This window comes from Bactrocera oleae, chromosome 4, assembly GCF_042242935.1.
Source record: "Bactrocera oleae isolate idBacOlea1 chromosome 4, idBacOlea1, whole genome shotgun sequence".
Classification (NCBI taxonomy): domain Eukaryota; kingdom Metazoa; phylum Arthropoda; class Insecta; order Diptera; family Tephritidae; genus Bactrocera; species Bactrocera oleae.
The window spans coordinates 11027509-11041373 of NC_091538.1; the positions used below are offsets into that span (position 1 = coordinate 11027509).

General features: G+C 27.3%; 1 protein-coding gene across 2 annotated transcripts in view; it reads right to left on the minus strand.

Moving 5' to 3' along the window:
- Nucleotides 1-10740: 10740 nt before the first annotated feature.
- The window catches only part of EcR (Ecdysone receptor), a 261963-nt gene continuing 258838 nt past the window's right edge, over nt 10741-13865 (minus strand). For both annotated transcript variants that reach the window (XM_036375019.2, XM_070109039.1), the window contains 4 exons: nt 13216-13703; nt 13005-13148; nt 12637-12789; nt 10741-12565 (listed from right to left, as the gene is read on the minus strand). In XM_036375019.2, coding sequence (XP_036230912.2) covers nt 11663-12565; nt 12637-12789; nt 13005-13148; nt 13216-13703 — 1688 coding nt within the window. In that variant the 3' untranslated portion in view covers nt 10741-11662. The remainder of the gene's footprint in view (nt 12566-12636; nt 12790-13004; nt 13149-13215; nt 13704-13865) is intronic.

Genomic DNA, 13865 nt, shown 5'->3' on the forward strand with positions numbered 1-13865 from the left:
CTCAGCTTTACATGTGTGGAATTTTCTTTTTAATTTAAAAAAAAATTATTTTATTGTATTATACATTTTTGTTGTCTAACTTTATATTTTTGCAAATAGACCACTTAAGCACTCAGCTTTACATGTTTTTACTGCTTGGCAATTGCGCGTGGAAAGGCATATTTAATTATGTTTATGAGAAAATATGTTAAACGCTTGATTTTTATGCTTTTTATGTCAAAATGCAGCGTTACTACACGCCTGCGCATAACTAATGCTAACTTTTCTTAACTATATACATGCGAATTTTAGTCACTATCATTAAATCATGATTTTTTATTTATTTTTCATACAAACTTTTGCTTGACTTTTACACAAAATTTACATTGCTTCCCTATAACGGTGCTACCATATAGCGCTTACACCTATTATAATCTGTATTATAATCAATGCAGTATTTCTTTCAGTACTCTACTGCCCCGCCCACAATTTGCTGCTGCGTAGCTAACGCACGCCCGTTGCTTAACACAAACAATACTTTACTTAACATTGCTTTGCGTGTGAGAGTTATGTTCTTTTCTCTTAATTTTTACGCATACATACTTCTCACTTTAATTGAAATTTTTTTTTCGCTACTCGCTCCAGTCTCTTTAATTATGCTGGCGCACATTACAAAGCAATTCACAGCCGTTTTGCATTATTGCCCCCCGCTAACTTAGCCAACTTTATTGAAAAATCCGCTAAATAAATTTACAACTCCACTTATATATGTATGTGTGTGTGTGTGCATCAATTGCATCTCGTTCAGACGTCTAAAGAAGTTGAAATGTTTGCAAGTTTTTTAATTATTTTGCAAAAAAAGTCTCTCTTTCTATTCTCTCTCAGTGTTCCCTACACGCTATAGGCTGCAACGTTCAGTTTTTTTATTTTTATTATTTTTATATTAAATATATGTAATTTTTACTACATACATTTTTTATATTTTTTTCTACAAAATTTTTATCATATTTAATTTTTTATTACTGGAAAAGTCTCAAAAATTTTGAAGTCTAGAATTTTACGAAAATAATTAACGTGAAATGGCCAATACATGTGGTAGGTTTACTTAATTTATATATTTTAATTTTTTATAATTACTAAATTTAGTTTCTAAGAAAAAACAGTCAAAGTCAGTGTTTAATATTAAAATGTTTTTTTTTATTAATCAATTTTTATTAATAAATTTTTTTTATTAAAAACTTTTTTTTATTAAAAAGTTTCTTTTTATGAATAATTTCTTTTATTAAGAAATTCTTTCGATTACTAATTATTTATTACGAAATTTTTTTATTAGTTTTTTTTTTAAATAATTTTTTTATTCAAATTTTTTTTTATTAAATATTTTTTTATTAATTATTATTATTTTTTTTTTTTGTAAAAATTATTATTGTTTTGCTTACTTTTATATGTTATATAATGTTTTTATATTAAACTTCCTTACTTACACATATGTGTGTATATGTATTTCGTTAATTTCGTTTTGCTTCGGAAAACTTTTGTTAGCCTCTTAAATGCATACACAAATGCTGTGTTGCAAAAGAACTAATTTTAATTGAAAAACCTATAAAATTTTATGTATATACCTAAATAAATTTTTGAAATTGCACTTTTCACTCAAATATTAGCACAATATAGACGAATTTTTTTACATTAACAATTTTTTTTTGCATCATTAACTTATGAAGTGGGAGTTAAAAAAAAAATGAAAATGACGGCAGTTCTTTTACTTAATTAATTTAGTTAATGTAATATTTTGAAAAATTTATTAATATTAAATAAAAAAAATTTATTTCTACTACAATAAACACTTAATTCGTTTAAATACTTGTATAGTGAATAAAAAAATTTGATTAATCAGCACTTTTCTAAACATTAAAAAAAATATATATATATACATACATATATGCATACAGGGTTGCCAATAATACATTGGAATACAATTGAATCAGCATTTAAAGTAATTTTATTTATTTTCTAATGCCGAAAATTTGAAATAAAAATAATTTTCAAATTTCAAACCCCTGATGCCAGATTAAAAAAATTAAAACCCGAAAATTTCTATTTAAAAAATAATTTTCGAATTTCTAATCACAAAACCGGATTAAAAACTCAAAAAAAAAGTATTAGCTTTGGTAGAGCTGAGCTCATGCTACTACCGGGGGTCACAGCTGGCGGATAGTGAACGCCCTAAATTAAGTTGGTTAGCTGCGAATAGCAATACGACCAAGAGCTGCAGGAGAGGAGGGCTTAGCTCAAAAAGCCTCATGCGCGCAGTTAACCTTCGGCGAAAAGTCGAAAATCATTTCAATTGAGTTTTTTTTATTTGGTAATCCCGAAAATCTTAATCAAAAGTAATTATCAAGTTTCTAATCCCGAAATCGGTTTAAAAAAAATTTAATACCGAAAAGCTCAATTAAAAATATTTATAAAATTTCTAATGCCAAATATCAGATTCTAAATTAAAAAAATTATAATAATTAATCCCAAAAACGAATCAAAAATTATAAATTATAACTTTAATCCCAAAACCGAATCAAAAATTAAAAAAAAAATATTATAATTATCTTTGTAAAAGACTAGCTTATATAAAAAAAAATTTCAACAGATTTTAACAGCTTTGTCTGATTTACATATAATTTCTTTTAATTACAGTTTTGCAGTTAGAAATATGTAAGTCAGTTTATTGATATTAATTTTTTATACTTTTCATTGCAGCTTTTGATTTGAAAAACTATTGTTAAATTTGTTACTGCAATTTTTAAATTAAAATTTATTTTAATAAATTTTTGATTTTGATTCTGATTTACGAATTGAAAATTAAATTTTTAATCTTTGATTCTGATTTTTGGGTAAAAAAAAATTTTCAATTTATAATTTAGATTTTGCCAATTTTTTTTTGAAATTTTAATTTTTAATACAAAATTTTTAGTTAAAAAAAGCGCAAATTTGCATATGTATATATATATATATATATATTTATATAAATATAATTGTAATAATAGACACTACATGCAACTTTTTAACACATTTTTTCAAAAAATGAATAATATTTCTAACAAAGCAGCCAACATAAACACACGGAAATAATTTATATCTAACTTTCTTTCTAAAAAAACGTAAAAAAATTCGAGTAATAGTATTTCAAAATATAAGATGCCATTCAAATAGTCACAATAACTGTCAATGCCAATATCAAGCGTATTCAGCAAGATTAAGTGCCCAGTCTAGTAGACAGATAATGGAGTATCAACTCTCTTATTGTAAAATGCAGAAATGTCAAAATCAGCAAACTGACGGGCTTCAGTAGCCAACCGCAAAACAAAATACACTCTTATAGTGTGCAACACAAGTTTACTGGCAACTGTAATCCAGTAGCCTTCCGAAATAGGGAGAAGTAACATTACTTATAGAAGGGTCAAAGAAATAGGAAAAAACAAGGAATAAAATATAAACTTGTTCGCTATGAAATGCTGGTATAAATAATATGTATATGGTGTTAAGTGAATTGCATCTTAACGGTTGTGCGAAACTAGTTGCTCTACACTGTTTTAAAAGTTTTTTTCTTAAACTGTTTAACGGTTATACACGAGTATACACAAGTTCTAGTAAAATGAAATCCATTATTTTAAATTAAATTGAAGATTTCATTTAGCATAGTTAGAGTAATGCGATTTAGTTCAAAAATGCACCGTTTTATTCAATAACTTGTTGTCATTTGGAATGTAATTTCATAAAACCACTTTCGGCGAAACACTCTTCGCTATTGTCTGGAAATTGGCACAATCAATTTTCATAAGCTTCACTTTATGGAATATTCGCCATAGACAGAAATTGATAATAATCCCTTGGTTTCAGGTTCGGACTATAAGGTGGCAACCACCTGTCAACAAAGCTTCTAGAGCAACTGGCGAGTCACTATCGATGTATGTATGTGGTCTGGCGTTATCCAGATGAAACACAATTCCTCTCTCAGCTCACAGTAGATGATTCTATGCCAATCCCAACAGAAACATAGTTAACACTTTTCGTGACCTTCATACATGGCTTGGCCACCGCTTGCTTCGGCTCACCGCAATTCAACCACCACCATTTTCATTGGCTGTTATCGTAAGTAATCCCAATAACTACGTGATCACCAATAACAATCAGAAATGGTTCGATTTTGTAACGAATCAGCAGCGATTCGCAGCTGTCATTGCGGTACTTCAACTTATCTCGCGTGGCAGTCATATATCTTATTTATTTTTGTTTAAGGTTTATTTAAAGTGTTCCAAACGATTTTTTTTTGTGCTGCTGGGTAATCGATATGTTCGATAATTGGCCTGCCAGAGCGTGGTGCATCTTTAACAACAAAATTACCGGAACTCAATCTACGAAATCGGAATTGCAGTTTGCAAAATTGGCTGTTACAGTGTCAGAGTTATAATCAGTATTTAAGTTTTTAGCCGCCTGGCTTGCATTCACGCTTTTGTCGAAGAACAATTGAAAAATCTGGCGTTATTTTTTTTTGTTGCTGGTGTTCAGCTTTGCGGCGTGCTCAAACCATTGGGGGTCAAGCAATCACAAAACTGTTTGAGCAGTTTTTAGTGCGAAAACTAATCTTTCGACTGGCATATAGCGTAGCCCGATCGCACTTGTACTAGGTGATACAGATTATTAAAAAACTATTTTAAAAAACCCACTACTGAAAATAATAATGGATTGCTTTTTACTAGATTTTATATATACATATGTATGTATGTACATATATGTATATATGTTTATTAACAAAATATCATACAATTTAGCTGTCAGCGTACTCTCGAACTGAAAACTGTTAGCAATTAAACAATAACAAATACAACAACAAAAAATTATATAATGCCAATATTATAAACCAATCGTTGTGTGAAAATAGAATGTGTAAATAAAACAAAAGTCATATTTTATTTAATTTTTTCAATAATTTTTCAACATTTTATTTCTCTTTACTGTACTCCACTGAAGTCCATCAACAGCAACTTTTGCTTGCTGTATATGAATTTTTCTTTTCGCACTTAACATTTAATATTAGTGTATGTTAGCAGTGTTGCAGCTGCTTTCAATTTGCCACGTCCAACGTTGCAAATGTGTAAATTGCATTACAAAAAGCAAAAATAATAATAATAATAATAATATAATATAAACATAATCGTAATGATAATAATGAAACAAAAGTACAGTGTGTGTGTTTACAATTACAGCTAAGTATTAAAAATAATATTAAAAGCTTGAAACAGCGAAGGCAAAACGACTGTCGCATTGGGCATTAAGTTTCTTTTGTTTTTGTTTTTGTTTTTAGATGCTATATATATACTCAAATATATATTATATTATTTTATTTTATATATATATTTATATATATATATATATGCTTGTCTGTGTGTGTAGAACTTGTAACGCTTGATTCAACTACTATTATGCAATAAAATTTATATTGTTTATAATGCAACATTAAATTTGCATAAAATGTTGTAGGCATAAACTATTACAATTCACTGTATTCTTGTCTGTTAATTTTCAAATTTTTACACTTCACTTTTTTTAGTTTAAAACTTAATTGGTAAATACTAAACTTAGTTGTAAGCATGTAAATTTAATGTTTATAATAAAATTGTCAAGTAAAATGTTTAAAAATATATATATGTGTAAATGTGTTTGTTGCTACATGCGCTAACGGTAAATATATGCTCGCTGTAACATTGCAACACAATTTGCATTTGCTGTACAAAAGCATAGACTCACTTTATATTAAGCAACTAATTGAAATTCCTTTTTTTATAATTTTTAGCCGGAAATTTTAATTTACATATATATAAAATAATACATTGCAATTAAACTAGAAAAAAAAAAATATATATATTAATTTACAATTAGTAAAGTAAATTTCTTAACAAAATATGCATATATACGCTTACACGCACTGACTTGTAATGTACAAATGTTGTTTTTGTTTAAATAAAATTAAATTAAAGTTAATATTTTATTCACTTTTACCACAATTCTAAGCTAATTTTTAATTTTATTTTTTTGTTTGTTAATAAAAACTAAATATTTAAATTTATTTATACAAAATTGCACAATTTTTCATTAATTTATTCATTATAAATCATACATTCCCAATTAAGTTAACCTAAAATAATATTTAAAACTTATTTAAGAAATATTTTGCTTTTAACTAAAGCTTATAAAAATTCCAAACAACTTTGCAGCTTGTAGTGAAAAAAATTTATTTAAAAAATTTAAATTTAGTTAACGTTTGCACGCTTTTTAAGCTATAAAAAATAAGGCCATCTTTCTTTGAACTAAATTTTATTAATAAAAAAAAACATTGCAATATTGCCAAAATTTTGTCGAAAATTCTTTTTTGGTTAAGTTAAAGCAAAGTGCGCATAAATACAAGTATAAAAAAGCATAAATAAAAATATAAAAGTTTAAATTTAGATACGTACATACATGCTATATAATTTCGTATAAAAAATTTTGATTTTTTGCTACCGATTCGAAATAAGTAAATAAATAAAAATTTATAAATTTTGTCAGCCCAAAGCTAGCTAAATGAAGTATATATGTAAAATATATATATTTGTATGTATGTAAATATATTATTTTGCAGTGTGCAGTTGTTAGCAAAAACCGAGTAAATGTGAAGTATACTAAAAAGTTTGTACAATATTAGCTTTTTTTGTAATTTTTCTTGTACAAAATTAGTTCTTTTTTAATTTTTCTTGTAGAAAAAATTATTAAACTAAGCGCACACAGGTGCTAAAAGAATATTTAAAGTCTTTTTTTTTTAGCGAAAAAGTGATTGCAGTAATGAGTTATTTCATGTACTGGTTGGCGAAAGCTAAAATTATATATTTTTTTACTTTAAAAATTTGTTGTAAGAAACTGCTAATTTTTTTATTTTTTAAAGACTGTATTACATATGTATACATTGCAAATAAAGAATTAAAAAATAATAATTTTAATAAAAAAATTAAATATTATTTAACAAAAATTAGAATATTAAAAAAAATTAAATTTTTCTTAAAACAATATAAAATTTTAATTGAAATATATTTAAACTTTAATAAAAAAATACAATTTAAATTTTAAAAAATTTTAATTAACAAAAATAAATTATAATAAAAAAATGAAAAAACAATTTTAATTAACAAAAATAAATTATAATAAAAAAATGAAAAAAAAATTTTAATTAACAAAAATTTAACTATTAAAAAAAAATGTTTAAAAATTAAATTTTAATTCAAAAAAGTATAAAATTTTAATATTAAAAAAAAAAATTAAATTTTAGTTACAAATAAATAACAACAAAAATGAACAAATTAAAAAAAAATTTTATAAAAGTTAAGTTTTATTTAAAAGAACTATAAAGTTTAATATAAAAAAATTTAATTAAAAAAAATATAAGTTTTAAAAAAAATTTAACATTTGAATAACCAAAACTTATATATTAAAAAAATTTAATTTTATTTAAAAAACATAAAATTGTAATTGAAAAAACATTAAACTTTAATAAAAAAATTTAAAAATTAAATTTTGATAAAAAAAGAATAAATTTTATTAAAAAAAATTTATTTAAAAATACATAAAATTTTAATTGGAAAAAAAATTTAATAAAAAAGTTTTAAAATTTAAATTTTTATGCAAAGAAATACAATTTTAAATAAAAAAAGTTAATTTAAGTTAAATGCACACATTCAAAATTATATATTTTTAATTTCAAATTTTAGTGAAAAAAACTGCTAATTTTTTTTACTTTTTGTGGACTATATGCATATTTAATTTATACAAAATATACATATATTGCATTTAAAAAATAATTTTTAATTAAAAAAAAAAAATATAATAGAAAAGTTGAAAAAAATAAAATTTTAATTAAAAACAGTTAGATTAGATTTTATTTTTAAATTTGTAATTATTATAAAATATAAACAAAATTTATAAGAAAATAAAATTTAATTTTTTTAATTTGTAATTATTATAAAATTTAAAAAAATAAATAAGAAAATAAAACTTTATTTCAAATTAATTAAATTTTCAAACCAATTTACCATTTAATAATTTATTTTTTAAATTTTTGTTAGTTAAAAAAAACTTGTATCTATTTTTTTTGTTTTTTAATTAAAATTTAAATAAATTAAAAATAATTTTATATGAGTTTTAATTTTTAATTAAAAATAATTTTATATAAATTTTGATTTTTAAACACATTTAAATTTTTAATTAAAAATTATTAAATATAAGCTTTAATTTTTAAATGAAATTTAATTTTTAGTTAAAATGCAAAAAAAAGTTATATAATATATTTTCATTTATAAAAAAATTTTATATATATTTTCGAAAATTACCAAATAGAGAAAACAGAAAAAATATAACTGCAACCACTTTTTCGTTATAAATCTATGCCTGTTGTAAAGAAAAAATATGCAAAGCACGCATGCTATATTAATTTCAACTATTATTCGCATTGCTTTTCTCGATTTTCTGTTTTAAATGCCGAAATGTGTTTTTAGCGTCACAAATTTGTATTGCTAATGTATATAAGCAACATATAGAAAAGAAAAAATTATGCGTTATACAAATACATGCACAGTACTAGACCAAAATGCCGTTAGAAGTGAGTTTCCAAAGGTTTTATATGTATGTCAACGCCAAAATGCACTTAGCTATGCAACACACATGTGTATGTATATAATTATGCAAATTGTTTTTTTGAAAATAAATAAGAGTAGGAGGGAATTATGACGTATTTATTTTGCTACTTTCACTATTTCGTAGTTTGTGTTGTTTAAAATAATTTTTTCTTTGATTTCATTATACTTTTTTTTTGTATACGTATTAATTTTAATTAACTTAATTTTTGCTTTCATTAGTTTTATTTTCAAAGTTTAGTATTTGCTGCGCTAATATTAGTGTGATATTCACTTTCGTTTTTAAATATAAGTTTTTTTACTTCACATGTTCATTTAAAGTTATTTTAAATATTATATTTTTAATATAAAAATCAGTCCAACTTGTCGTTTTATGTGTATGTGTGTTTGTGTGTTTGAATTTATTATTTTTACTTTTATAATTAAAAACAACGGATTTTTCTAACCAAACTGTCAACGTTCTGAAATGAATTATTAAATGTCACATAAAATTACTTTGCTACTTCAGTTTTCGTATTAAATATGCTATAAATTTACAAATGCTGTTTATATAAAATTTAATGAAAGCATGGTTTTTGTCCTTGAGTTTTCGTAGTAATAATCAATATTTTTGAAAAACTTATGTAATGTAACATCAATTATTTTTGGTTGAAAAACTTAGTCCTTTTAAATAAATAAAAAAAAAAAAATTAAAATAACAATAAAAAAAAAATTAAAATAACAAAAAAAAAAAATTAAAATAGCAATAAAAAAAATTATAATAGATATAATGTTGTTTAAAAAATTACTCAAATTTAAATTAACTTTTCACTTGAAAACGTGCTTCTTAAGAAACATTTTTCATTCTTAAAATCAAAATTTTTTAAATAATAAAAATGTGAAAGAAATTAAAAAAAATTAAAAAAAAATTAATAAACAATTACAAAAAAGTATAAATTTTTAAATTTACGTAATATTACTAAAAAATTAAAAAAAAAGCGTTCAAACAAAATTTCAAAAATATTTATGAAAATTACGAAATATTACTTAAAATTAAAAAAAAATAAACTACTACTTAAAAACGCGATTTCTATGAAATATTACTCAAAATGGAAAAAAAATTTTTTTTTTTTAAATATAAACAATTGGAAAAAAAAATTTAAATCAAATTAAACAAAAAATTAATATAAATTTCGAATAAAAACTTTTTTTAATTAATAAAAATTTCGCAAAAAAAGTACAAATAAAAACCACAAAACAGTAAATTTGAGTCTTCCTGTTTGCAAAAGAGAGTTTAAAACTGTGTTTCAAAATATTGTACAAATGCATATTTCAGTTAAAACCAATATTAAATATACATATATGTACATAGTATGTGTAGCAAGCAAAGTACGTTTTATGTTTCATATAACATAATTCAAATTCAATTTAAAACTTTACACAAATTCGTTTCACAGATTCGAAGTTTATTTTCATTTTATTATTAATTTCATTAATATGAATGAATATTAAAAAATTTTTTATTTTTAATTTTGTTCTGTTTGTGTGTGTCTATATAGTTTTCGACAATTTTTTTTTTTGTTATAACAGATTATTTTTAACAAAAATCAAAAAAAAAAAGAAACTATAAAAACAATATTTAAAAGCATTTTATTTTCATGTTTGTTTGTAGTAAATATGTAAAGTCAATAAACGTAATTGTAAGCGCTAATAATTAATTGTATAATAGTTAAATAATTAAAAAAAAAAATTTAATATTTTTTACAACTTTCAAGCTATAAACTACAAACAACTTGCTGCAATACAGTTTAGCAGAGTTTTGCTCCATTTTCATTTATTTATTTATTTTTTAATTTATATTTTATTAGTTTAGCCTGTCTATGTGTCGGTATATATGTAGGTGTGTGTATATTGTTTATTGTTGTGTGTTTTAGCTTAACTACAAAAAAAGACTGTCTTGTTAACAGACCTATAGTAAATGTTCATGCTTTTTCAATGTTCGCTTAGATGTAAAGACGCCGCTACACCTAAATGTATGCTACGCTATAATTTAATAATAAAATTTAAATTTGTTTGTTATATGTATTATTTTATTAATTACATACTAAGCGCATAGTAATTTTGCTCCGTTTTTACAATAATTGTATTTATATGTTTTTCTCATGTACACCTTTCGCCTCGCACTTCAATTTGCTTATACAACTTTGCTGCCAAACAAACAAGTAAGAAACAACACAACGTCTGCCATCAACAACAACACTTTTCCATTGTTTAAATATTATATATATAAATACAAAATGACGACAGTACAGTAGCATTGATAATAATTTACAAGTATGCTGCGTTACTTTAATGTAACAAACTGCGTGTGTGTTTTTCTATTTTTCTATAATATTTTTTTTTTTTTTTTTGTGTTTTGCCACCACCGCATGGTGCATGCCGCAACGCTTGCGCGCGCGCTCACTTAATCACTAAATAACTGCAGTTTTTGTTGTAGCGTACGTACCGTAAATCAACAAAATTTAAAGTACACGCCACCATATACATACATACAACGGTACACGCACACATTTCTATGCCGACCAAGTACACTAAAATTTTCTTGATTGCATGTCTAGCTGCCATACAAATTCCAACTGCAACGCATTGCCTTGCGTAACAATTGCGCTAGGCAGCGCCCATAGCCCAACGCTTAACAACAAACGAAAGCTTAATATTAAAACCCAAAAAAAATAAATATGGGCGCTACGCAAGCGGCGTGTATCACAAGCAATTGCGGTGTTTCCTCACTAGCTGCGCTGCTACACAGCTCATTCGAGCCCTTGACCGCCGCTAACAACGACATCACCACCATCCATTGCATCATCCATGCTGTCATCCATATGAACGTCATTGTCGTGCAACATGCGGCCAACAACACCGCCACCACCCCCACCACATTCACTACTGCCACCAAGCAGCAGCGTTTGTTGTTGCATGTGCGCGTGGTGCTATGCCGCCGTATTGTGATCCACACCACCCATCATATGCTCCTGCTTTAGCTGTATGCCCATCATGTGATGGTCGCCCGATAACTGCATGCCAATTAAATGCTCTGACTTGAGCGTCAGATTGCCGCCAATGCCGATGCCACTACCCGGACCCATTATATACTCCTGTTTGAGTGGCATGCCGTATAAACTTGGCGTACCAGGCGTCGTCGCTGACGACAGACCACCGTTCATGCCGATAGCGCTCGATGAGACCGATGTGGAATTGGGCGAGTGATTTGCAAAACCACCGCTAACCATGTCAGTGGGTGAGCCGGAGGATGAACTTGCAGCGGCTGATGTGGATGTGGTGGCGACAACTGCGGCATTGGCCTCCAGACTTTCGCGTTCGGCTTGCGTCGCCTGTATATGTGATTGCACGGATGGTGGCACCGCATGTACATCCCAGATTTCTTCGAGGAATTTCGGCAGTTTACGATTCTTCAATTTCAATGAGAAACACATTTCGGCATTCTGATTGCCAAGCGTGCGCAGTTCAGTTAGTATGGAGAGTAATTTCGCGAAGAAGACCAGACTCTTTGTATCGCCGCAATGTCGATTTATTATATATACGCGCAGCGTATTGATGTAGTAACTTTGTATCGCTTCGACTAGTTCGGCCTTTTCAAGTCCCGGCCGATCGGAGAAGATCACAATGGCAGTGAGGAGAGCGTATTCGACGTTGTCGACCTTCATCGAGTACATCTGCCGACAAAAATGCAATAGATCCTCAATATTATCGGCCACACCGGCCATTTTGTACGCATCACGCGTATATGAACGATTGTTGGCGAAGAATATGGAATCCGAATTGTGATCGTAACGTCGGGCCATACGCAACATCATCACTTCCGATGAGCAGGCCTGCAAGTTTTTATTTAAGAAAAAAATTAGGTTACTTTAGGATATAGTAGAAATTAATGAATCAAGCTTACCTTCAGCAACGTGATTTGATCCTCTTGTGGAATTTTTGTAAATGCCGGTAAACCTTTTGCAAACTCCACAATAAGTTGTACTGTCAAAATGGTAATTTCGGTTATATGCCGAAAGCTGATATCATTCGGGCTTTCGTTTTCATCGGGGGTGCTCTGTGATACGAGTTATAAAAAATAGCGTTAATTAGTTAATAAAACATTTTAGCGTACCAAAAATATATAGTTTTTAGACAAGTACAAAATTATTTCCTCAATCGCGTTTCAATGACGTTTGAGGTTATGTACCCTTCTAGCACTGCAGAAGAATATTTTATTATTATTATTATTTCACATCTAGCATTTTTTGAACACTACTGTTCATTACTTACCATAATACGCTTCAGATCTTCCTCCGATGGCTGTTCATAGCCATCCTGATACCAGATCAATTTGTATATGACCGCCAACTGGTTACGCGTGAGCGGCGGAATGTTGCTCGCCTTGCACTTGGCCACAATATCATCAGGTAGCAACTGTAAATGCAATATTATGTAAAACATTAATATTTAAATTTCTTTCGCATTTGTAATCTCCACTTACCGGACATGTTGGATGCGACGGCGGTTCACAGTTCATCAGTTCGAGTATTTCATTCTTAATGGATTCGCTTTTACATATGATCGGCGAATTACCAGTAGTTTGTTTCTCTTTCTCCTTTTGCGCCTTCTTCTCACGTCGCTTCATAGCGCATTGATTCTCCGGCACCACACATTCGGGTCGCATACCCACCGCCAGACATTTCTTCATACGACACTCTTGACATTTTCGTCGCATATACATGTCCATTTCACAGGAGCGCCCGAATTTACAACAGTACACAGCATTCTTCGTAACGCTGCGCCGAAAGAAACCCTTACAACCTTCGCAGGTGAGCGCATTGTAATGATAGCCGGATGCCCGATCACCGCACACCAGACATAATTCTTCTTGTAGACGCGGCGCTGGTCCTTTTTTGATCTTTTTGACATCACAACTTTCATTAGCCGAATAGCCGTTGAGACTGCTCGACGGTGAGAGATCATCGCGGCCTAAAAAGTGGAGAAGACATAGAAATTATTTAGCAATGAAGTTTGAAAGAGCTTTGTGTGCATGAAATTTGGGGTTGATTTAAGGTTTGAGTGCACATTTTCGGGTAGCAAACAAGAAAGTTTCGTGTCAAATAAATAAAGAATAAAAATCACATCATACTA